The sequence below is a fragment of the Vanessa tameamea genome, chromosome 8 (genome assembly GCF_037043105.1).
Source record: "Vanessa tameamea isolate UH-Manoa-2023 chromosome 8, ilVanTame1 primary haplotype, whole genome shotgun sequence".
Taxonomy (NCBI): Eukaryota; Metazoa; Arthropoda; class Insecta; order Lepidoptera; family Nymphalidae; genus Vanessa; species Vanessa tameamea.
The window spans coordinates 5,031,272-5,058,522 of NC_087316.1; the positions used below are offsets into that span (position 1 = coordinate 5,031,272).

General features: G+C 32.7%; 2 protein-coding genes across 2 annotated transcripts in view; both read left to right on the forward strand.

The window, feature by feature from the left end:
• LOC113399906 (secretory phospholipase A2 receptor-like) overlaps nt 1–27,251 on the forward strand; it is a 311,961-nt gene that overhangs the window by 252,121 nt on the left and 32,589 nt on the right. The window lies entirely within an intron of this gene.
• The window catches only part of LOC113400082 (ecdysone receptor), a 28,013-nt gene continuing 17,557 nt past the window's right edge, over nt 16,796–27,251 (forward strand). Inside the window, 2 exon segments of the mRNA XM_026639476.2 lie at nt 16,796–17,149; nt 17,151–17,493. Coding sequence (XP_026495261.1) covers nt 17,126–17,149; nt 17,151–17,493 — 367 coding nt within the window. The 5' untranslated portion in view covers nt 16,796–17,125.

A 27,251-nucleotide genomic window follows, 5' to 3' on the forward strand; every position in this document is an offset into this window, starting at 1 on the left:
AATATGATATATGTAATATTTGACAAATCGTTTTAAAAACTTTAATTTCCGTCCAACGAAGCGAATGTGAAACTAATGTTGGATAATGTAAATACACAACCAGTTGCAATTTATAGTAATAAATGATTACATACTACGGGTACATAATAATATTGACTATTAAATTCGGTTGATTGTGGAGATGTGCAAAATAAACGTCGAGAAATTGTATGATGCTATGACGTCATTAATGTTTCTTCTTTTTAACCATCATAGATTATTCACATTGTAAACATTAAAGCGAAATTCCTCGTCACGGCTATGTTTTTAAAACAAGAAATATTTCACGAGAATATTTCTTACCGAGAGTTTCAATGTTATACAAAAACATCCACGAGTCGACTTTCTTTTATAATTGACGCAATGAGTACTAATTCAAAAATAATCCTAAGTTCCGTTTTTTTTTTTAAATTAAAAGTACAATTCGTAAGTATCCTACTAATGCCAAGATCTGTATCTTTGAGGAGAACGCTTGAATCTAATTCCACCATGCTTCTCCAATGCGGTTTGGTAAATACTCATGGGGCAGAATTCCAATGAATGACAAATGCAGGTTACCTTACCATGTTATCCTCCACCGTCAAGCAGAGATAAATTATAAACTTAAAGTAATCATATGAAAATTCAATGTTTATTAGGGTTTGAACTCGCAAACATCGGTTAAGCTGTACGTTGTACGAGTTCTAACCACAATGCTATCTGACTCTTGCTTTTTTTTTGTGCGTGATTGAATTTCAAAACGACTAATCGCCATCAATCTTCATAATTTCTGCGGAGATATAATGATGAAACCATTGTGTGGGTTTTTTTTGAAAGCGTTTGTCATTGACTTTAAATAATATCAAGACCGAATCGAGTCACGTAGCAATTGTTTTTTGTTTATTAAATAATCTTGATTACATTTATTTTAGCTGTATTTAATAATATCGTAGATTTCAAACCTAATGCGTGAGCTGTAAAATAATTAAAAAGAAATCGTTTCTATTTAAATCAGCCATTAAATATTGCAAATGCGTGTATATTATTGACGTTCGACTTTTAGTACTAAAAATGTTTTTGTCCAAGCTGTGGAAGATCAGTTTATTTCAATATGAAAATGCTTAGAGTTTGCGCTATATAAAAATAACACTATCAGATGGCGTTGCGTCGTTATCATCGAATGTAGTCCAAGGGCAGAGGCAATAATACGGTCCTGCAGAGAGCAGACAACAAAGAATAAAGCCTGCTACAGACTAACTACACGACAGGAATTAAAAACAGAACTCTAAGTTTTTTTTTTTTATAATATAGAGAGGCGAACGGGAAAATGTGACAGATGAAGATTTCGCCAAATTTGGGAGCTAAGTTGTTGAAAACTAAATATTGCTATATGGCGTTAGAAAATTTGATGAGTAGGCGTGCTTACACAAAAACCTACCACCAAGTAGGTTCCTTTAAGTGGAAAATACGAGTCGATGTTTCAAAATGGTATATTTATATTTTATTTATACAAAATGAATCCTACAAACACAGTTTTATAGTTGTGTTCTGCCTGTTAATGTGAATCAGGCCTTAATATTGATCTCTATTTAAAAGCTACAGGATTAAGCTATTAATACCCTACTAGTTTAAGTAGTCTAGTTTAATATGAGGTAGCGTGAGAGCCTAACTAGTCTAGGTACTCGATAAATCTCCTGCAAACTGTTCTCAAAATCCACAAACAGATTTGTATTTTACGTTAAAGAAAATAAAATAAAAACAATTTTTAAATAATGCAAAATTTATTACAGTTTTATTATTATAGATTTATTTAAGTTGCTTAATTTTAATTAAATTTATTATGAGAATAATCTTTAATTTATTCTTACTTATCTTGACCAATAAACACAAATCAATGAACCCTATATTTATACATCGCAAAGGTCACAAAGCAAGGTAATTTATTATTATACAAACTTAATAACACCCACAAGACAAGTCCGTCCATCAATATTATAAACATTATATACCTATTGTAATATAGAATTTATCCATTAATTGCAAAGTAATGACATTAAACTGAATCAATTATGCAGCTTACTGGTACCATTATTTACGTAAGACAATAAAGGACAGTTCTTAAAGGTCGAATTCCTTTAATAGTCTCCAATAAACGATGATATCCATTAAATATTTGAATATTTAAATGACCCAAAAAAGAGAATTATTCAATTTTTTTTTTGTACCTTCTGTTTCATAGAACAAAGGAAACAATTTTGAGTAACACACACATTGTGTTTCTTTATGTTTTTTTTTCACGGTCGATGACCTGTTCTTGGTACAGGTTTACATTCAATGATAAACGTTAAAAAGATTAACCTACGCTGTTTTTTAAATAATGACAACTGCGAATATTAGGATAATTGGATTTACAGAAATCTGTGCTCAGTTATGAAATGTCAATTTACATTAAAGTTTAAAAAACAGTAGTTTTACCAGAAACAATAAATATACCAATTTTAATTGCTTTTCCCTAACTATGGCGCTATAAAAAAGCTTATACATAAATATTTTCCATAAAATTTTGATTATCAACAGATATAATTCGTTAAGATGCATGTCTCAAAAATCAACAATGGAATTTTCTATAACTTAGTATAAACATATTTTATCAAAATTTTAATAAATCAAAGCCAGCTAATCCATGTATTTTAAAAGAGGAAGGTCGTGTGATAAGCAAGTGCACTTCAATATATAGAGGTCAGCTGATAACAATAACGACCTCGTGTGTACGGAAGTAACAAACCCAATATTATTTTACCAAATTACGTTGACGTTTACACAACAAATGAACGCTGGCTACGTAATGCTAACATTTTTCGTCCGTCTTATATTGTAAATACGGCACCGACAAAGAAGTTTCAAGGCTGACTACATAGATAAAAGCATAATTCTGAAAGTCAAAATAAGGATATTTAGTACGTTCGAAAAACGTAAACACATTTTTAAATGGTTATATAGATACGAGTCGTGAACATTTCTGATATCTGTCTAGCATCTAGCGCGGGCCTTCTATTGAACAGTTAGGTCAATGAATTCCAAAATCTTATACATGTTTTTAAATTGTTATTATATACTATATATATTTTTATTTTAATAGATAATAATTTTATACTGATTAATAATATATGTCGTATATTAACGAAATATAATGAGAGAAATGAAAGCTTCCAGCAGATAATGTTATTAGGGTTGCGATACCGTCCGAACAACAGCAAATCCGGTAATACCGAATGGCAGCAGCCTCAAACTTACGAATAGTTAACTAATCTTCACAGTGGCGTAATAAGTCTATTGGGGCACCAACCAATAACAATTAAAGTGCTTGCCTTTGCCTCTTAGAACATAAGTACGATCAATTTCTTCGCTTTAATCGTAAAAAATAATAGTTCATATCATTTTTTTCTTGTGGTGGTGTGTGGTTTTTTAATATCTGTAAGGGGCCTCGAAAAGGGGCTTGAAATAAAATAATCGTTTGAGGCTCGTATTTATTCCATTCAAATATAGGAGCCTCGTGCAACCGCATTGGTTGCACTGGCATAGCAACGCCAGTGTATCTGTAGAACATTAGTTCTTTCGTAATCTTATTCCGTCAAGATTTAAGGTCAACCGCTAAATTTAAAATACATTAAACACTTACATAAAAATGTGGGTTAAAATATTATACAAACTTTATATACTATTGTAATGTCATGTTTTTCTTTTGTAATGTTTCATAATCGTTAAAATGCGTGGTGGCAATTAATTTTATAAAACTGAAAAGGTCAATTTGTTCGTTAAACGCAGGAATGTTTCGAAGGGATTGATAAGACGACGACCCGGTATGTTTTATTTTCTTCAATTACTGTTTATATTATTTATATTGGTCATGTAAAATGTCCCACTGCTGGGCAAACTCCTTTTCTCATTGGAGAAGGTATTTTCTCAGAATGTTTTTCTTTACCTCCGAGCATGAATTCGCTGAGCCATCTCATTCGTCATGTAAACATTTTTTATACCGAATATTATTCATATGACGTCATAAACATAAGTAACTTAAATCAATAAATTGTATACGATTACACTACTAGCAGTCTTAAAAGGCTGACGATTCTCGTGTGAATAAGAAAGAGCCTTCACTTTTTTACCATCGACTAAAATTAATTACCGTTCCTATTATGATGTAAGTTTTATTTTTATTTTTGCTAATAGTGTTCAAGAAATGAATTATACAGTTCTCAGTAATTGTGGCGACAAATAGCAGGGCGTTTCGAGTTAATAGAATAATGCTCCCTCCACAGCCTTGTCCCCGTTCGGTGACCCAGTTGCATGTCCTGAGCAGGATGCTCTTTTTAAACCTACAATTACGTTTAAGGCACAATAGACACACTTCAATTTCCTATGTCTTATTATATATTCGATTTTTTTTATGACATCGGTAAGTGGACGAGCAAATGCCACCTGATGGTAAGTGGTCACCACCGCCCATAGATAATGGCGTTGTAAGAAATATTAACCATTCCTTACATCACCAATGGGCCACCAACCTTGGGAATTAAGATGTTACGTCCCTTGTGCCTGTAGTTACACTGGCTCACTCACCCTTCAACCCGGAACAGAACAATACTGTGTACTGCTGTTTGGCGGTAGAATATCTGATGAGTGGGTGGTACCTACCCAGACGGGCTTGCACAAAGCCCTACCACCAAGTATTCGATAAGAAATTATCATTCACTTAATATTCTTAAAAATTGGGTGAAAATATCAACCACGGTTTCTTATATAATTATATTAAATACTAACGATTACTACCTTTTTCGAAACGCACTGGATGTACTGGTATAAGTTTCATATACATATTTAATTTAAAATAAAAACCCCTTTTAATTTTTCTGTTAAGTTTTTATTTATAGAAGAATTAATAAAAGTATTAGTTAGCTCACCTACGTCATACGTGGTGGTGGTTTTGTGTCCGTTTGGGTAGGTACCATCCAATCATCACGTATTCTACCACAAAACAGATTGCTTTTTGCTGATTGCTGAGCAATACTGAGTATTGACTCAGTATTGTTAAGTATTGACTCAGTGTTGTTAAGTATTGACTCAGTGTTGTTGTTTTCCGGTTTGAAGGGTGATTGATCCAGTGTAACTATAGGCACAAAGAACTTAACACCGTTTCTAAGACTGATGGCGCTTTAACTACGTAAGGGATGGTTCATATTTGTAACAGTCCTAAAGTAGATGTTGAGATGTAAAATATATATAACATTAAAATTGCCTTGCAATATATTCACAGTATGAGAGTTATGTAACTTTTTTTCTATTTTTTATCTTCAAATAGCCAATAAAGACAGTGTTGACTACGGTAATGGTTAGCGTTATCATGTTTAATTGCAGTATAGTCACGTATTGAGCAAAGTTGTGATTTAAGTTAATAACTATGCGTGCTCTTCCTTATCTAGCCGACATTAATGACGCCGTAATAAATGGTTTTGTGATAACACGTGTTAAAAAGGACGTTCTTATATCGACTTTAAAATAAACACTGAAATGTACAACAAAAGAGTCCGCCAATATCCCACAGCTGGGCAGGTCTCCTCTTCTTAAGAAGCTTTGAGTTTATACCGCAACGATACTGCAGTGCCGGTTAGTGGGTAACAATGTAGCGTATTTTTATCGAACACTTGCAGATTTCTCACAGAGTAGGTTAAATTATTAAGACAAATTGAAAAACAGTGCCTGGACTTGAATTCGCAACATTCGGTTAAAATTTCCGTGTTCTAGCTGTGCAATGACGGCTTATCAATTATATTATAATTAAAACTAGTCACTTCATGTCGTTTCTGTCTCATAATATTATGACTAAATCTGTGTGTCGCAACGGGTACCGTGTAGCCGAGTCGGTACCATCTATTTCGTAAGTTTTCATAATTATTATAAATAGAACGTAATGCAATGACGCCCAGTGGAGATGCACACGCGACACGCTGACTCAGGTACGGCCGGGTCAAGGCTGAGCGCTTCGATCCAATGACCTGGTTACTATGTCCCCAATTCAATTTTGTCAATGATTATTAGACATCGAGCGACATACTCATCTTAAAATACTTTCGACATATCGATATATTAAGGAAGACTAATTTAAAATTTCCAGCGATTAGATTCAAATATATCTACTTATCATTTTTTAATGATATTTTTTCAAGAAAGTAATTCATATAAGAACTATTTGGCCATTACCTTCTTTTAACTATGTGACGAGTAAACTAGGGTTGTCAAAAATGTCTTTAGAATATGTAATAATGTTAATATGTTTTTAAATCATGTGACACTTGACGTTAATCAACATCTTTCAAATTTCACGAGACTTTGTAATGACATCACATTCTAAAATACCTTCTACCTTGTATCTTGATTTTGACCTATTTACAGTTCGACCTCTTTCGCCTCCCCAGGAGTGCCAATTATATCGTTTGATTTATATTTCCGGTCCAATTTGCCTTGAAACGTACATTAATATTGAAATTATTTATTTACGGTATTATTTTTAGAGACGCATTCAAGTTACAAAGATGTGTTCAAATTTAGATTCTTATCTTTAAAAAGATTTAAAAAAAAATCAATGTATGCAACCTACTTAGAATTAACACCAACGCTGGTGATTGAATTAAATGAATAAGTAAAACATCACATGCTTATGAAGTATGCAATAAAAAATATTTTTAAAGTAATTTTATAACAATAAATTTTATAATAATATTGAAACACTTATTAAGAGTTCGATAAACACTTGCATATGTTGTTAGGAAACATGAAGTTGCTTTTAAATTGTTTAATAGTTTCAATTTAATATGCACAGAGATGTACATGTGCATTCCTCGTCTCGGTTCATTCGTTCGTTACGTAAGTTCTCGACAAATGCTTGTTATCGCTTTTCAAGGGCACGTCCAACGCTGCAGTATAACCGATTTCTTCATGATCGTAGCTGTCATAGTACCATAGATACAAGAACTGTTCGTGCATTCCTTAGATAACGTTTAATGGTAACTATAACATTTTTTAAATGTAGAGTACATTTTTTAAGACTTGTGTTTTATGATTTTTTTATCTGTCTAAAAGGTTATAGTTAACCAGCGTATTTATCTATCTCTATTGGACATAAAATATTACGATCGTATAATACGAGCAAGTTGCGTAGGTGGGTAAAATATTGTTAATCCTTTTTAAATTGCGCTTCCCACTAGTAACATGACTTATCATTAGTTTAATGAAGTTTTTGCTTAATACTTTTCGCAGCGAATGAATCAAGTAACATGGACATGTATGTGTTTGTTCGTAACGTTTAGTAATAACAAAGACGTAAAGTCTTTGATTTAGTGTCACGGAAGCAGTTTAGTGCGGAGAATACAACGAGGGCAAACAAAATGTTGACTTGATATGATGATTGATAGATGTCCGGAGTTATCACTTCCGAGAACTAAAGCTGGAACAGAAGATGGAGTTTTACTATTGCGACTGAATTTGTGCGATATAAGATATGTAGAGTAGAAAATGTGAATCTGAACGCGCCCTTATTTAGAACAACGGCTCTCTGGCATATAACAAAGTTGTTAAAAAAAGTAAACTATTCGATTTTTAAATTTCAATAAAGAAAGTAGCTAGCCATATTGTCTTATAGCTAAAGAAAATTGTCGTAATGATACTGGGCTTAGAATCGCTATTGATGTTAATATTCTGAATGTACAATAAACCGAAGGAAACGACGTCGCTTTTATAAATATTACTTTTAGTGGAAAAATATTCCGTTGCATCCACGGAGCTATTTTAATGCGCTTACGTGAACCGTAACAGACCATGGCATAAAATAAATGGAAAGATAAGAATAGAAAAAAAAATAGTAGGCGTAATTAAGGCGATAGTGACCGTTGAAATGTCAGACTGGAATATACGGTGTAAGGTAGAAACTAGTCATGAGCTAGAGACGTGATCCGTAGCTTTCAACGTGTCACGGGCAAAACCACATTGTAACATGCCCTGCAAGCTGCAAATATATTGCAGAATTACTTTTTTATAAACTAAATAAACATTCGTGGAAACAGGATTCGAAACATTAAGAAAATATTCACCTGGTATACTTATTCTTAATGGAGCTGTCGTTTAGTTGCCTTAACAGCTTGATACAAAACTTTTAAGAGTCAAAACGGCTCCAGTTTTCGGCAATTATTTAAAAACTTGATGACGTCACTGGGAAATGAATATTTTAGTACTCGCTGACAGCAGTGCCCTCATTCTTAATCTTGAGTTAGACACTGTGTTATTTGCTCAGCTTATTGTTCTATTCTATTGTTAGTTACTTATTTATAACGAGATTTTTTCTAACTTCACGTTCAGATATGATGAGAATTACACTTCGAGTTCATCTCAATAATAGATGAGATCTGGAAAATGATTTAACGGCTTTTATTAAAGGGCATCACCTCGATTCAAGCAGCACTCGTTCCATTCCGCTATTGTCGGTTGGTTGTGTTCAATAATTAAAAGTCAAAAGGTTGCGCCATTCTTATTCTTTATGGCCTACCATAATTATAGGTCTTACTTATATAAAAAAAACTATACGGTAACCTTTGGTGCGTACATTTAATATAGGAAATACCGTAAGCAACATTCCGTTTAACCATCCTAAATAAAATAAATATAATAAAAAAAACATCAGAAAAATATCTGACTTATTTAATAAATAATGAATCAATGAATATGTACATATTTTCAAGATTATATTCTATCTATGCGTTTTCCATAAATGTCGTAGATTTTATGAAGTATTCTGGGATTTGTATACGAATAGTCTTCCTTGATTCCTTTTAATTTTAATAGTGTATGATGATTAACACTAACCGTAATAATTAAAACGGGCTCAAGAGTTTTAATTTTGTAAATCTCTCTTATTTTGAGAATATCTTATAAAATTCGCTTTATTGTTCACATTAAGTATTATAATTATAATAAAATTTATGGCTTCTGGAAGATCATAAACGTGTTCGATTTAGAAGAGCGTTTTTTAAAATACATGCCTGGTGTAAGAATTTCCCTACTGTGGGAAGGATTATGTGGCGCAATACGGTAGTAAAATATTCTCGTTATATCCGAGCTATAGCTATGTCTGGAGTTTAAACAAGTGCACGTTGACGACGCCATACCAGCCACCGCAGCCATTCCACTTTTATTCTCAGTAAACAATAGGCCTGCTGGTAATACGGCCGGTTTTGTTGCCGTCCTTCGATCATAGCAACAAGTTACGATGCAATAAATTTAATATAGCAACATTTGCCTGTAGACCGCGAGCATTCAACGTGAACCGAACCAGCTTGAATAATACGTTCTATGTGTTTATACTGCACTATTTTCATACTCGTGTTATTTACAGGGACATTTCATCGTGTTACATTCAGGGGTCGTGTGTTAGGTCGTACGTGACTTCGGCTGTATTCGGTTATTGCCGATTCTATTTGTAATTCTCGTCACAGTCTTAGTAATTTTCCTATTGTACTGTAAGAATTTTATTTAGAGAATACTTTTGATTTTTTTCGTTTTAAACATTCGCGTTTGAAATATTTTTTATCTGGGTTGTGTCATGTTACATATTGTTAACGGAATTGGAGCGCCGACTCATGGCATAATCTTGTGGATGGGATATCTAAAAATACTTAAATCCCTGCTTAGTCTATGGACCTAGCCTTGGCGATGGTCCAGCATTGCAACTAGGACAAACATTCGTAGGTGTCTATCGAGAAACCGTTGTTGGCAATCCCCTTAATAGGCTATACGGAATTAAAACAAGACTCATTCTTCTCATCTAACATTAAATTAACATAAATATTAAATATCATTAAGTATATTCACTGTTGCAAAATCTTGTATAAGATTTTGCATGTATCATAGAAGTTCGTCCACAATAACCTAACAATAATCTAGACAAAGTTTGATGAACAATTTAAAATATGACCCATTCTTTCTGTAACAACAACTAAAGCATAATTCATATGTTTCAAAGTAAGGCTGTATTAAATGGCTGTAGTAAGGCTCAGTGACGTAAACACTGTTTTATAATCTTCTATTACAACTAGTTTGGTATGTGTTATGAATAAAATAACGATTACACAAGAAATAGAGATATGTACGTAATACGTGCTGAAGTGGAGCTGATAAATAACATTTATTATTTCATTAATAGCCACATTTAAATTGTCTAAATATTGATAATTATGACCAAATCAGTTCACTGTTGACTGGTGGTGTTTGTTTACAAATTTAAGTGACAAATTTACCTAGGTGATTCTCTAGGAGTCGCAGACCTTCTGCCCACCTCTCGTGTTCTTGCTTATTGGCCATGACCGTGACTCGCAATTAGATATAATTACCTTCAATTTGAGCTACTACCAATGTTATTCCTAATGGTCTGACAAGCCGTTTTACTGACGCATGCAATTATACTTTACACATTAAACCTTGGCTCTGATGCACCGATGAAGTGGACTTACTTAAGTGATAAATATGAAGTTTAGTATTAATGGTCTCCAGGGAGCTGTCTGAGCTATGAGCGATTATAGGAGATAAATCATATCATCATATTTATTTATAAATGACAATGGTAGCACATCTGGATAATTACAGTTCTAAATATATCAATGATCACGTTCAAGTCATAAAACACACATGTATATATTTTTTATAATATTTAAAGTAGAAACCATTATTATTTTGTCTAATTGCAAAGTTGGCAAAGAAGCAGAATACGTCTTAAGTTGTCAATCCGTATCTATAATAAACTCTTAAACATAGCTTTTTGGCAAATTCCCTAACTCCTAGCTGGAGTCAACGTTTCCTCTGACAGACGACATCGTCCATGTCAGTGAAATAAATAGATACTTAGTTTTGTAGTATAAAAATATAAAAGATATTTGTCTACATATTGTTCCGCTGTGAACATGAGAAATGACTTACCGCCTACTACACTACCAATTCGTCTTCAAATTAAAAAAATCTAAATTTAAAATATTAAATATTCTTCTAATGACCACTTAAACTTAGCTCTTTTGTATTTCGTTTACTTCTGATGTTGGTGAAATTTATTTTGTTTCTGAAATGTATTTAACTAAACTTAATCATTCGAAAGCGTCTCGTAGCTCAGTAACACTGATGTCCCAATTCCATATATTGTGTCATCACTACCCCACAACAAGGACAATGCATTACGCAACTTATGTTGCATTGTACGGTCGGCAACAAAATTTTTACCACATATTTTATGCTCTACGTTTAATGCATTAAGAACTACTATTGTGACTTTGTGCGACTAATTGTAGTCATCTGTAGTCGACTCACGCGCAACGTACAACGGTCGCATCAGTGTATTTCTGCTGACCTATTTGATTCTATGTAGCAAATGGTTTTTGCATTGCAGACAATGTTTCAAATAATAAGTTTGTTATATTCGCTTTGTAGTATTATTGCTTTGAAATGTTATCGCTTCGGAGCGTACTCTCTAAATATTATTCAGAGAGTTAGTGTAATTTAGTTATGATCAAATACAAATTATAAATCATATATCCACCGTGTTTGTGTAACTTTCCGGCGTGTCCGTGTATAAGTTCATGTAATATATCTTTGCTGGAAAAAATAACCAGTATTCGCATCTAAACTCGTATTTTTTTTATTTTTTAATTTTGTAAATTACCATGAAGTATTCTATTGCCGGTTGAATAAAAATAATATAGTTCTTTGAGAAAAACATTTAAAATTATTCGATTGAATCAAAATTCTACGTTCATCATATGCAAGTACAAATTATGCACTAATATCATATTTCCAGAGTTCACGACACGCAAATGATGGGATGAAACTCACAGACTAGGAAATATCTTAATAAAAATCAAAATCAAACTTTATGTTTCATCGCCTAAGTCTTATTTTCATTCGTATATTAATTGTCACTGTTATGTAGAGTAAATAGATCAAAAGTGCAATAGGTCTTGCAAACGAAAGCAAAGCTAAAGCGCTCTACATAAAGCCTGTCTTTATCTAACGTTTAATTTGCATTGTGTATTATGTAAGTGTTCGTGTGACTGTATATAACAGAACGGTTCCTTACCAGGTCACATTAGTGTGTATGACATCAGTGACTGTCAAGTGCATAGAAGTCAACGAACAGGATTCGAACATTGCGTATGCAAGGGATGCCTTGACTTCCTCTAGCTGTATCTAATGGCTCCTGGCCAGACTATACGTAGCTTTGGAATTTCCAACATGTTCATATTATAAACGTTTTATATGCAAGTTTAAAAAATAGAAATAATAATTGCCAAAGTGAAATAGTTGTAACGTTAACGCGAACGGGTAATTTAAGGAGTGCATGTATTATAATAATGGCATCGGTTAGTAGAGGCTCAGTCGCCTTATTATTCCGCTATAAAGCGTGACGAATGGCCGGTCCTGCGTAGGCATTTAAGACTATGCAGCCGGCGTGTTAACCCTGCTATTATCTTTTAATACCATCGACTTTATTATTCGCTATATTTTTTTGCATTGCCAACGAGGCGCGGCAAGCATCGCGAGTCGCCGACACGAGTTTGATAACCCGGAGACCTTGGTCTTAATTGCGCTTCAGCAGACCATTCCGCCGCGTCTACTTTTTATACGCCTGCATCACTATTCACTAGTAAAAACATGACAACGACTACCCACCCAACTTAAAAAGGTGCGACAAGTTGAGGAAAATTTGAACCGGTTGGGAGCGCATGCAATCTTGTCATGTTGCAAGTAAGCGTTACCGGCCATGTGAACTACTTTTAATAGAATCTATTGAAGAATTGATAAAGCAAAAAATAATACAATTACTTTAAGTAAGAAAGGGTATGTATATATTAATTTATTTAACGGTTTTTTTTTGTTACAGGTAAGACAAATGACGAAGTCCTGTCCGCGAAGTATTTGAAAGGTCTGTGTAAAAAAGGAACTAGTCTAAAGAATAAATATATCTCCGATAACTTGTTATTTATTGTCATCCATTTCTAAAAAGCACAACAAACTTAGTGTATGGCTTGATGCCAACTTTAAGATATTAATCATTTGTGGTTTGTTGTTACGTATATAAACTTACCAAAACATATTTTTGTTTGTAATATGTATTCAATGAAATACTTATATTATGTATGACTATATTTTGCTGTCTCATATGCACCACCATAATAATTACGTATGATAATAAAATTCCGCAAAGTATATTGTCTGCGCTTACGATGATATTATAAGAGAAATATTTTGACAGTCCACTATGAAACCTTTAATATAATATATGCAATAAAGTAGGCCAGGATATAAGTAATCACCATGCCGAATGTCATATATAACCAAGATCTCGCGTGAAGCGTCGCAGCTGACCTTTGAATCGATAAATGTTCACAATGATTAAACTTTTCATAAATAAAATAAAATATCTGGACTTGAACGCTTCCGTTACAATTTTAAACGATAAATTTCATTACTGTGGGTAAGTTAAATCGCTTCCAAACGTATTAATTATTAAGTATTCATATAATAAAATAGGTACTAATGTTAAATGCTATAATAGTTTCATTCGTTTAGCACGATTTACTTTACGAAAAATAATTGATATACATTTGTGACCTGTGGCTGAGCTAATTCTACGGATTTATTAATTATGATACATTTCCATTCTATTCCGATCCATCATCGAATCGTAACAGGATCGTTTATTAGTAGAATAGGAAATCTGCTAAACAGCAACGATAGCGTTTCGGTTCGATTGCGATAAAGTGAGAATTTGTCCGTATAATTGATTATATATTATTAATTTCCTACGAAGCAGTGTTTGTGACCCTGGATCTATCACTATCGACTTAAGATTGATAATATTCGTGGTATATTTGCATTTTTTATAGATAATAGATGGTCGGTGTCGGTCACGATTTTTTTAATAACTTTACAGAAGTTAGTTTTATTACACACAATGATTTATTCAAATTATCTCCTGTCAATAAATGCCGATTCATGAGATAATTTTTTTTAAGTAGTTATAACATGTTGAAATCGTAACACGAAAAAAAAAAAGCGTGTTTTTTGTGACTTAATTTAGCTAATACATAGAGACAGACGATTTAAAATCTGTCAAAAAAAATGAATTATATTTATTTAAAAATAAGAACTGCTATAAAAGCAAAGAGCGATGAAATAAGACGAAATGAAAATTACACTATGACCATGGATATACTATCCTGATTCCCATAAAGCTGTCTCTGCCGTCTGATGCAGGCGTGATAGTACTAATATATTACAGTAACTGTTTAATTTATTTAAGTTGTCCGTGGTTTTATTAAAAACAACGAAAAAGTTCCTACTTGTAAGCAACCAACTACAAACATTGTCTACTATTAAAGAAAAACAATGTAGAAATACAAGTTATATAAATGTTTTAAAATCGTCAGAAACAAATCATTAGTTATGTATTAAAATTTATATCAGGTAATATTAATTACATATTGATTCTCGATTGATATAAAAAAAGTATTATATTTAATTAATTGGATTTTAGATTTTTATCGATATAAATGAGGGGAAGGGGAATACGACTATTCGAATAATGTGGCACGCACGACTAGCCAACATCACGACTGTACATTGTACAAACAGCACAGATAAATAACAAAAAAAACTTATTGTTAAATCATTTCAACTGTCTTGTCATGATTTAGTGGTGGATCAAACCGTCGAATCACTTTGTTAATGCACGTATTCAATATTATAAATTCAATATTATGTAAGATATCTTTATCAAAGTAATGAAGTTAATAAGTAATTTAATTGCATATTCTTGGCTATTCTTAGCTAATTATTTAGGATAAATGAAAGTGAGGATTATATTAATGGACCATTTGTTGTTTTTTTTTGCCTTTTTTAAAAATAGTTGTAATCACAGAAATTAACATATGTTAGTGGAAACGCACCTTAACAGAAATATATATTTTACTGTCACATAAAAAAGCAAATAAATCTAGAAGCATATTAGTCGACCAAATATAAGTAGAGGTGAGTAACGTAATGCTCGTACCATAATGTATTTACCCGTCAGAATACCATAGATTAAACAATAATGTTAAAAAAAAACACCTGAATAATATTAAATTCTTATAGTGACAATTATATTATGAATTGACAAAAACCAATCTTGTTAAGATTGAAAAATTGTACTAGCGATTAAAAATAAATCACAGCGAAATATATAAATGACTTAACACCCACTATCGGTTAAATGGATGGAAAATTAAAACTTATATATTATACGTTTCATGGACCAACAAACGTTAGCTGATAAATAGTTTAAATGTCACGGAAGCTTGACTATAGTGATGCGAATTCTCATACACAAGAAGAGATGCGTATTTCCAAAACATGGAGGTCAACGATCCGCGCGGACACGTGATTCTGTGACGAGAATGATGGATACGTCATACTGCCTAATATAATCTGCTCGATATATTGTATTTTGCACACAACTCATACATTGCTTGCTTGAGACTAATTAGTACCCGTTGTAAATACGAAACGCATACAGATTTCCGAACATCCCTCAAATTCGATTTTCAAATTATCGTGATGTAATATAGATTCAAAATTGATTGTAAAGTATGTCACCACAAAAACATAGATAACCTAGATGCAATTTGGGTCGATGTGCCATTTTTTCGTTTACGACCTTCGCTTTATCATCTTAAATCAAGATATATGCATTTATATCACGCCAAAAACAACTGGGCTTTTTTGGAATTTTAAAGTTTTGTCTGTCTGTCTTAATTTTTTTTAATAAGAATTCACAGCAGTTGTAGACTGAAATTTATGTTATATTATTGATCAATCAATCATAAAACCAAATTTACTTTTTTCCAGTTACTTGAATTGAATTTTACATGATTAAATTTAATTTAAAGTTACCTCAATTTTGTTCGTGCGTTCTATCTTACGGCTGTATTGAATTATAATTGAATTTCACATCTAGTGACCATACAATAGGAACGTTGAATACTAGTTTTATTATTTTTTAATGAAAATAATACTAGTCAATCCAATTAACTAAATAAACAGAAATAGACCGTGTGTAAGCTAAGCAAGTTCTTAGCCAAGTGTTACTTCACTTAAAAAAGAAAGAATAAAAAATATTTTTATTCGTGTAGTAGTAGTATTACATTTACTAAAACATGATCGTATGAATCCATGAGCGGAATTAAAAAAAAACGATAGAAAAAAAAATTGTAGTTTCGCTTTTTTGTTTGGTTTTAAAACTAATTTATTGATCTGGTATTTACTTAGTATTTTTTTCTGTTATAGAACCCAATTAAAGGTTAAAGCTTACTTTAGACTACGCTGAACATCTTAAATACTCTAGTAATTTTAATTATTTCAAAGTGCTAAATCGGATAATACGTAGCAAATTTCGTCTTAATTAGGAAATTAATTTGTCAGGTTCAAAAGTTGTGTAACACACAACAAAGTTGTTTTGATAGTGCGAAGAAGAATCTACTTCATAAATTAAAGCGATGGTGTTATCGGCGCGCTACATTCTGTCGCCCGGTGACTTGACTTTCTGTGCCACGGCTGCGCGCCGTGGCGGGGCGCGCGGGGAGCACGCTGCGGGCGCGGGGTGGCGTGACGTCACGCTCGACCGTGGCAGTGAGTAGTGAGAGCGGCCGCGTCGCTTGTTCGCTCGCTCTACGTACTTCGTTGACGACGGTCGCGCGCGTGTAACGTGCTTATATTTCTATCAAACTTACGCGGTAACTTCTTCCGAATTTGTATATTCGGGAGAACTTGTGAACTTTTTGGCTAAGCTAAATAGTGTTGTGTGTATTAAGAGTTTTTTAACGGAATAACAAGTCTTATTGGAGTGAACTCGAAGCCGGTCGACTGTGAGAAGCGATTCGTTTCGGTTTCGACGCCGCCGAGACTAGTGGATGTTGATAATATTATAGCGTTAGATAGTTAAAGTGCGAAGCAAAAGTGAAGTGTTGAGGAGCGGAGGATGTCCGTCGGCAGTCGAGGATACGAGGGCGTATGACACGCTCTTCGACATGAGACGCCGCTGGTCTAACAACGGAGGCTTTCCGCTGCGAATGCTCGAAGAGAGCTCGTCAGAAGTCACCTCTTCGTCGGCTTTAGGTTTACCCCCGGCAATGGTTATGTCACCGGAGTCGCTCGCCTCGCCTGAATACGGCGGGCTCGAGCTATGGGGATACGATGATGGCATCACCTATAACACCGCGCAATCACTGCTCGGCAACACATGTACAATGCAACAGCAACAGCAAGCACCCACTCAACCTTTGCCATCCATGCCGTTGCCGATGCCACCCACGACGCCCAAATCGGAAAACGAATCTATATCATCAGGTCAGATTCTTAAATTAAAATTACGACTTTTTTCCAACCCTATTTATTGCCACAATGTATTTGGAAATGGACATGAATTTTGGCGGTAAGTGGTACACCGTACGCCGGTGTCAAAGTCAGAGGCTGAGGCGTTGCAGCGCTGTCATCGACCTTTGGCCCGGATACCTTGACCGGGCGCTACGGGCCGATGTCTCCGCTCACTGCACAATACTGATAAACCTAATGTTTTGTTTATATCAGCCTTTTCTGCAAACGAAACTTTATTTAATATTGAATCAATACTACACGATCATCTCATATTATTCTTTATATAGTAGTATATGGTTATATTATGAATCTAAAGTCTACTTATTTGGGCAATTCCAATCATGGCATAGCATTTAATTAATTATATTGATACTAATTAATAAATATGTTGTTAAGTTAAAGTGCAAGGATGACTAATCGACTAATCGTCGGTATGACATGATTGACTGTGGGTTGGAAGTACTTAGGAGAAAAAAGTCACATACTGATCGCAGAGAACATTAAGTTAACGTAGACATTGTATGGGCTAGGTTATATAGTTGCGTTTCACCCATTCTTAGTAAACAATGCTGTCTGTTTGATTAGTGACCGCTAAACAGCTAGTAAGTCGACGTACATAGGAGGAACACTGCATGAGTAATACTCATCGCGACACGTTCAAGGTTAAAATGGAAAATTTAAAATACGAGAACATAATAATTTATCCAAAAACATCAATTTGAACAACATGAATAAACTTCTGTACGGTATGATTAAACTTCCATTTCAACTAGCAATCAAGTTAGCGATATATTTGAAATTTTAATACTAACAATATACATATAAATAGTACGAGTATATAATACGGATGATAGTGTCACGCGGTCTTATTGTGTATCCCGTTTTATCCCATTATAGAAAACGGAGGCGTATTGTATTCCTCAAAGACATTACATTTTTATTCTGTATTAGAATAACAAATTTATGTTACTATTTTCAAAAAGGTTGTCTATTAAATATATTCCGAATTATTAACGGAGCTTGCATGCAACGATTATTCATACACACTATGAATTTATATAGATTATGTATATATGTAGCAAAACACTTGAACTATAACTATTATGCAATATTAGTACAACGATAGATCTATATTTGTTAACTTTGAATACGTTTATGTTTTAGATCAATTAAAAAAAAAAAGCTTCCTATATTATATTAAGAAATTAACGCCGAAATGTATTATAATCGATGTTATTTATTAATATAATTATTATATAGTATTGCAGTCATGCAATTAAATGCATATGCGTATAATTAATTTCATTATCAATCTGAATATAACGAAGCAATAAAAGATCAATATATGATACAAAAATGATACTCAAAATAGGTTACATATGAAATGCATTTGTTTATAAAATTAACTTTAACGCTTAAGGCCTAAAATATGTACATTCATTGCCAGAATAGTACAATGTTTAATCTATCATCAATCTACGGGGAGAAATGGTGAGACAGTTGGGATGGGGGACGCTCCCTCCTATTAGTATCCAGCCGACTAGTGATGTATATTAACATTATATTTTTAGCCAAAGCTCAATGATAACAGCAATTTATGATATATTTTGAGCTCGAAGATTTTTGTTTAACTTGGAATTAATTTCACTTTACTTATTTTTCGTGTTATTGTTTGTTAACAAAGATAAATTTTATGGAAATTCAGTAAAACTAACCTAACTTTATTAGAAAGGTGATCATTTAATTTAGCATGAATACTGATTAAATTATATTATAATATTAAAAATAACTTGTTTTGAGATTGAAAACAATACAAAAAAAATTTATTATAAATCCGTTATAAAATTGATTGGGCCGAGTTGGCTTCTATTTGGAGTCCTTTTAATATGCGATAAAGCATACAACATAAACAATTTAAGAGTGAACTGGATGCAAGAGTTTCGTCGAAGAGCTGGCGCGCCGGTCCGACCGGTTTAGAGGCCACTTCTGATGGTAAATCGCAGCGCTTGACAAGCCACATATGTATGCGTACAAGATATATATATAATAATGAATTACACGTACGGTCCATTTCATTAGAAGTTGTGCAAATTGTAAACAAAGGGAATACAAGTTACTTTTGTTATAGTACAGATTGTTTTTGACAAGAAAAATATTAATTGATTTTTTTTTGTTTTGGTTTTTAATTTAGTATAAACAACGACTACAAATTAATACACGCACGTGCAATACGCTCATTAAATTACGTAATCATGTACAAACCCAAAAAAAAAAAGAACGCCGCACCCTAAATATATTCCAATATTGTATTCATTAAACGAAACAATTCTTAAAATATGTAATATTAATTTATGAAGACATTTGAAAAATCATTGTCATAAAACGGGGAAGACTTGTCGGAGTCATTATTTCGTCTCCATTATTAAATTGAAAAGGGTAATCTCAAATATAGCTACAAGAAAAAAAAATGTAATTTCGTTCGTTATGAAGAAATTGGTCCATTCAAAGTTAATTTTCTTCAGACAACGACGTCGCCGTTCTTGGCTTGCTCTTGACTTCTTTTTATACATATTAAATTTTTATTTTTACTTCATTCGCGCTGGCACTTTTTATAAATTGTTTCAAAACTAGTAACCGCAGTCGAACTTGAAGAACTCGTTGATTGGGCATGTCATAAATGTATAGCCTAAATAATGGTTGCAAAAAAATATAAATGTTCTAGTTTTTTAATAATCAACTGGAACACTTCTGTGAAGTTTATATAATTTAGATTGAGCTACTTTCAATAAAAAATATGTCTATCTAAAAAATATACCTTAGGTACAAAAAACGCCACTTTATGGTCATTTACGAAGCATCCTGTTCATTGGTTCCGCAGCTTATTAATCGCTTATGCGTATAGAAGTCGCGGTTTCGACCAGTAGCGTGCAGCACATAAACACTACATACCTTTTAATTACTCTACCTATACATATTGTTTTAGTTAAACAATGCTTGCTATCTTCTTCATTCAAAAGACAAATAAAACATGACAGAAAGAGAGTTCACACTCGCTTAATATGGTTCATAAGTAAGGCTAATTTTTACAATATAGTTAAGAACACACTAAGTTATTTTATCAAAGAGATGGTTTTTACATGTTTTTCGAATGTCATTATAAATCTAGTCTTAGTTTAACTTATGAGAACGCAGCTTTATAGTAAGTCACTTTCTTCAACGCTCAGCGAAGCAATGAAATATCTTTTCACACACTTATCATCTTATACTTGACTTATTGTTTTTTGCTTTCCATCTCGCACGTCTTCGCTAAGCAATCTCTATAACTTCTCTGCGCAATTTATTTACGATCCTCACTTGCGAACTCGTAAAATATAGTCTACGCAGATTATAACTACGTAAAGAATAAATTTTAAAACAATAATTAAAAAATTGCAAACATAACTATTAGAACATCTTCAGTTTAATTCTAAGAATCTTGAACAAGCAATCTGTTATTATTATATGCTTTTCAAATATCGCTAACCCAGTAATTAGACAATTATTAAACTTCATTATCTTACAAATAAATCATTATTTACAAAACCAGAACTGCTGTTATAAAGTAGGCAAATATAAATCAACTCATCAAATAACATCGCAATTATAAGCACTGTTTTATGATTGCTTATGTTACTTTTGTGTTAAATAAGTCACTGACCGCTTAAATCATGTGGACATAATACTTTTCACTTAGAGTTTGCTTATTTTTTAGTCCCTAATTTTGATGGATTATACTCGGTTGATGTAAAAGTACAAACAATATACAACGATTTTTTTTTTAAATAACGAAACTAATTTATTATTATTTTACTTACAAGTTAAATTAATTGTTTCATGCCTTTTCATCATGCTATTTCTCTAACATGCGATACATTACTCCAATAAATATGTATTTGGCCTTTTCTGACTCGAAATAGTTATCCAAATTTTAATTGTTTTTTTTTTTGTGCTTACTAAACTTGTAGGTTACCTAAATATATGTATAAACTGTTATCGTATTTGATTTTAATATATGTACCTAGTTGTTACATAGAATTAAATATTAATTACTTAGGTATTATATTACTCGCGTGACAAACATTTTAAGTTACAATATTTGACTTACAATAATTCAGTCTCATATTTAATTCCAATCGAAGTGGGAATAAAAATAAACAAACCTTAGATTTACGTATTTCTTGCATTCGCTGATAGCTTAAATATTTTGTGCACTACTAAGCGCTGTACATAAATATATTTTTGATTATAATAAAAGAATTACTTACATAAATTTTAAAGTACCGATAACAGTTTCGTCGAAGTTCAACTGTCATTTTTCCGCAAATCCATAATGAATATCATAGACAATTCAAGCCACCCGACCAATGATATCGCGTCAATTCGCTGTCAAATGCTGTTTATTTGGCTTTTGTACTCTACTGTTTGGAATAGACTGTACCGTTGTATATTTTTGCATTTAAATGTCTACATAGGTATCATCCTCTGCTTAATAAAGTAACCCGCATTAGTTGTCGACTAAATACATCAATAAAAGTTCTCTAAGTCACGGAGACTTAAAACTATCAGAGATAAGTCGTGTAGCAACACATACATGCGGGTACTCTTATTGCATTTATAGTAAAAATATCGAATTTCCACATTGAAATTAGTGCCACTTAAATGTTGTCTGTATTTATAATTTAATTAATTAACCTTTTTAAAAAAAGACGAAAGGAAAATAGTTATGTTAATTAATTAATCTTAAATCTTGGTAGGTAGCTTAAAATCTAAATCTATATATGTATCGTTTATTTATAATATTACATGAAATTATTTTTATTTCATTCCTTAAAAAAAAAAAAAAAAATCTGCTTATAAATTCTCTGCAGATAACTCAGAAGAATAAAAAGTCGACACGTTACTTCAAATTTATTCAGAAGTGCCTATAAAACTCTGATATGTTTATGTAGTTGACATAGATTCAACAAGACAACAATGAAATGTATGTGCAAATTATATATGTAGGCATTCCGTAATGGACTCTCTATTAAAGTCTTAACCTGCAATTTTTTTAATAGTTATTTATTTGGTTATTATATACAGACATTGTTTATCATAAATAAACTTCGTCTATTTTTGCCGTAAGAAATTAAACCGTGTGAAAATACCTGTAGGGCACATTTTCATACCCCAGAGGCCCCACCTGAGGTGAATGTATCTGTGTCCGCGTGGGGGCGCCAAGGTCACTGCGGTTTTTTGACACGTCGTTATATAAATAGTGGCAAATCGAAGCATCATATACCTAGCACGTTACTTTTGTTATATTCACTTAGCCGGAAATTATTTGTTTCGCGTTTTGAATAATCATTAATTCTGTCGCAGCGATAGGGTTACGAACCCCGTTGAAGGACCTTTGATTGATTACTAGGTATATGGGCAATCGATTTAGCCAACGCTACCTATTGTACGTGAATATAATCTATTAGTTTGTGTATTTGAATTCGATTACGTATAAGTAATTATTGTTTACATATGAATTAAAATGTCTAGAATTTACAAGCAGCTCGATTTTATATTTTTTGAATATTTAATGATATACATTCGCAAATTTTATACATATATATATATATGTATCTGAAAGTTATAGGTTCACACATATTTTACACGTCAGTGAAGTAAGTCAGTTGTTTTATATCGTCACAATCGCGATTATCTGATTGATTAATTCATTGCATTCTTACAAACCCTTTTATCACCAACGCTGCTTTTCCAATTACAAACTCTGTGTTCATGTATACGATAAAATATAACATTTCAATAGCGTGAAATGCGATATCCTCTCCGTGTACGCGAGTCATGATTGATGATTCCTTAATCAAAAAGGTCGCTGACCTCACTCCGTATAAAGAGAAGATAGCTTATGACTTCATCTGTTTTAAATAACATAAGTAATAACAAAAATAGTCTTACCAACACGATAGTTTATCGAAAATCTTTTAAGCTTGTTTTCGTTTTGCATTTTCTAAATTAATTTTCTCCATCTTCGAGTATATAAATCTGATCAACTCTACGAGTGTTGAGTGTCCAAGCGGTTTTGGTGTTAAAATAATATTACTTAATCCGAGCCCCACGAGCAGCTGGCGTTTCGAAGTAGGGAACGAATTTCATTATTGCAGCGTGATTTTGCAACCCTTTGATCGTATCTAATGTTCGATCTGGCCCCCTTCATTTTCTAAGTCCATGTATGCATCAAAAGAAATTATACAAATGATCAAACGTTACTTAATAATATAGAATCATTTATTTTTTTCTAAAGCCTAATACAATATCTTACATTTTAAATATTCATGTTGTAAGTGTAAATTGGTGTAATGTCAATGTGAGAAACGATACGAATTTTTGTAGTCCTGCCTATTTGCATGGCGCGCAACAAAGTCGACACAATTGCTATAATAAATGATCAAATCTAAAATTAATAGTAAGGTTAGTTTGAAAGTTTTTCTTACAACATTCTATAGAAAAGGTAGTCTAGGAAGGCACTACAGCGGATATACGGTCGAGCGCTCGTCTCGGTCGGTTGCGCACGCGCTGCCATCGCGTCGCTTGTTAGTTCTATTATCTCCCTTCAGCCAGTCGCTGTAACCACTAGATGGACAACCTTGATACAAGTAGAGTTTTGTCGTCTTTGCACTATTTGTCGAGATACGGTCACACAGTCTGTCATTGTACAACAAGTAGCATCAAAGCATTTAATATAAAAAGAACTAGCGATTACGGGATTTATAAATAAAATTGAAATTTATTTGGATGTTAATAGATACTTTATAGCATACTCATGTAACTTGATAAAAATAAGAGACAAAATTAAACTGTCAATCACTGTTAACTGACAATAATCAGATATTTAAAAAAAAAACAATGCCTTGGTTATGATCAACGCTGCCGCTGATTTTTTATCCGCCTCTAATGGTTTCATTTATCTTGTCGAGGGCATCTGTTGTATCGCAAAGTACGTTTAAACAGAGTTGGCATTGTTGACTGTATATTATGTTGTACCGCAGGCCCCAACTTACTATTTATATTGTTATTAGATTATAATCCTTATGTCTTCGACTTAAGAACTAAACGTGACAGAGTTTACCTTGAAACAAATACATCCTGGATCACCAGAACATTGTACTGAATCAGCTAATCATAACGGAATCACGAATATCTGTTGAAACTTTTGTCGTAAAATGTATTCAGTATATAGATGACTTTGCTAAGAATATATGGCATGTTCGATCTATTATCTCACTACCGGTTATATTTTAATGGAATTCTTCTACATTGTTAACTAAACCAGTCTTGATTATAGTCGTTAAAGAAGTTAACATTACAATCTGATATTATTTTTAGTTATTTTTATTTTAAAATGTTGTTGTCATTGTTACATGCTTCTGGCAAATGGCAGCCATTGAAAGCCAATGTAATCAACATCGGTTTATAATCATCCTCAACATCGAGCTGAGTAGCAGGCCAATACGAGTATGTTGAGTAACACTGCTCTCACTTTTGTGGCGTTAAACCAAAGTTAAATTATAGTTAATAATCAATATTTTTTCCTGCTTTCAAAATATCTTATTTGTCGAATGATATGTTCTTTATGAAACTGTTTTCTTTAGTTTAAAGTGTCAAGTGAAGTCATTCATTTAATCATACATATAAATTGTAATTTAGAAGAAATCACTTCTAAACGTGATTTGTATGGTTTGTTGTGAGGCGTTGAATTATGTCACTAGGAAAAGAACTAAGCAATAGAAAAGGAAATACACCTACGCGATTCGCATAACAGGCGTAACTCACGTACTTCCTCGAGTGTGCTGAGCTTATGTCAGTTCACCTATATCATTGTTCTGCAATAGAGTCTTTGTAAATCTAACCGTATAGCCGCTAAAACTAATATTCACATTTAAATTACTATAGTTATTTCATGTTTACTTTCATTTCGAACAGATATACATTATATGCATTCAAATACAATTTAATCTAAATTTGATTGAATAAACTCGAATTAAATTGCAGTTAAAGTTAAAGTTTTTTAATGTAGCCAATATATGGTTTCATAAATAATAATTGTCGAAGGGAATTTTGTACGTGTATTTTCAATTGAACATCGTTGTCGTTGAAGTATGTACAGAGAATAGCTTTATCGGGATAATATCAATATCCCTTTGGACCTTGTTAGACCGCCCCCACACGCGTGTTTCTTAACGCTTTATTGTGTCATCGTCGTATACGACCCACACTCGAACGATTTTGTCTCGAATAGATTTTCTCTATGGAGTATTTGTACATGTTTACGATATTTTTAGATTTTAATATTGCTTACGTTACGTAATAAATAACCGGTATAATCACTGTTTTCATAATTAATGTTTACACTTTTTTACCTACTATTCAATATCAGAATAAATATATACGATAGATATCACGTATTTACTTTTCAATCAAATAGTCACCACTAAGTGTTTTAACTCATCATTTTTTATACCTATTGTATTTTTAAAAAACGGATTATAAATTTTATATTAAATATTTAAGTTATTAGAAAATTAAATAGTCTTAATTCGAATAATCAAAATAGTATAAAAATATTTTCATATTCATAAGATCAGTAACGAGACAAACATTTGCTCGACATCAAAGTAAATATTTCTCACAAAAAAATAATGACCCGTCGGTAGAAAAACACGCCGACATAATGTCGAGACTTTTCATCAAAACAATTTCAGCCAATCATTTATTAGAATGCCTTTGTGTAAATAATATCTTTTATTAACGTCAATTACGGTTTCAGATCAACAGCATAATAGCTGTAATATGACAAAATATTAAGACATTTATACATCGTATTAATCATATTAAAATTTCCGAATAGAGATATTTCATGTCTAACGAAATGTGTTACTCTTGTGTTATATTCCTCGATAAATTTTGACATCCAAGTGTCTCGTCCGCGCTTAATAAACTCCCAGTCAGTCTATATTGGTCTTGTCTACAATATAATAAAGTAAATAGCTAATATGTAACCACACTTATATTATATAATGTATTAGTTTGTTTGAATGCAAGTATGTGTCAGTGTGTTTGTGTAATTTTAGTTCGAGCGCATTACATTCAAAGTAAAACTACTCATTATAATTTAAGTCGCTTGGCCTTGATCGTTGTGCATCGCTGCACGGCTCGTTGGCATTCACCTTATCGTGTGTTGAACTGTTCTATATCAAAGCGAACAGAGATGGGTCTAAATTCAGAGTGGTTTTACTCTGCCGCGAATAAAAATATCATGCGCTTATTTTTAAAAGTATAGAATCGTTCGGCGTCCGAGTGCACATCTGAAATCAGACGAATAATACCTATTCGATATCTTTAAATACATTCGTGACGAACACATTCCTGTTGTGAATGTGTGTGTATACGTATGTGGCTTGATATACGAGGCAGTAGTCAAGGTCGACAATGTCATTGTACGAGCTCGCTGCTCGACGCGAATTCACACACTGACACGACTTGCAAGCTTTGTGTGTGGTTGAGCTATTGAAGTAATCTTATCATATAGGTCACCTTACACTGTAGATTATAAATACGTACTGATTGCGTGTATATATATATGTGTATGTTGTGCGCGCAGCTCTAATGCACTATGAACATTCTCATATTGACTTTTGAGT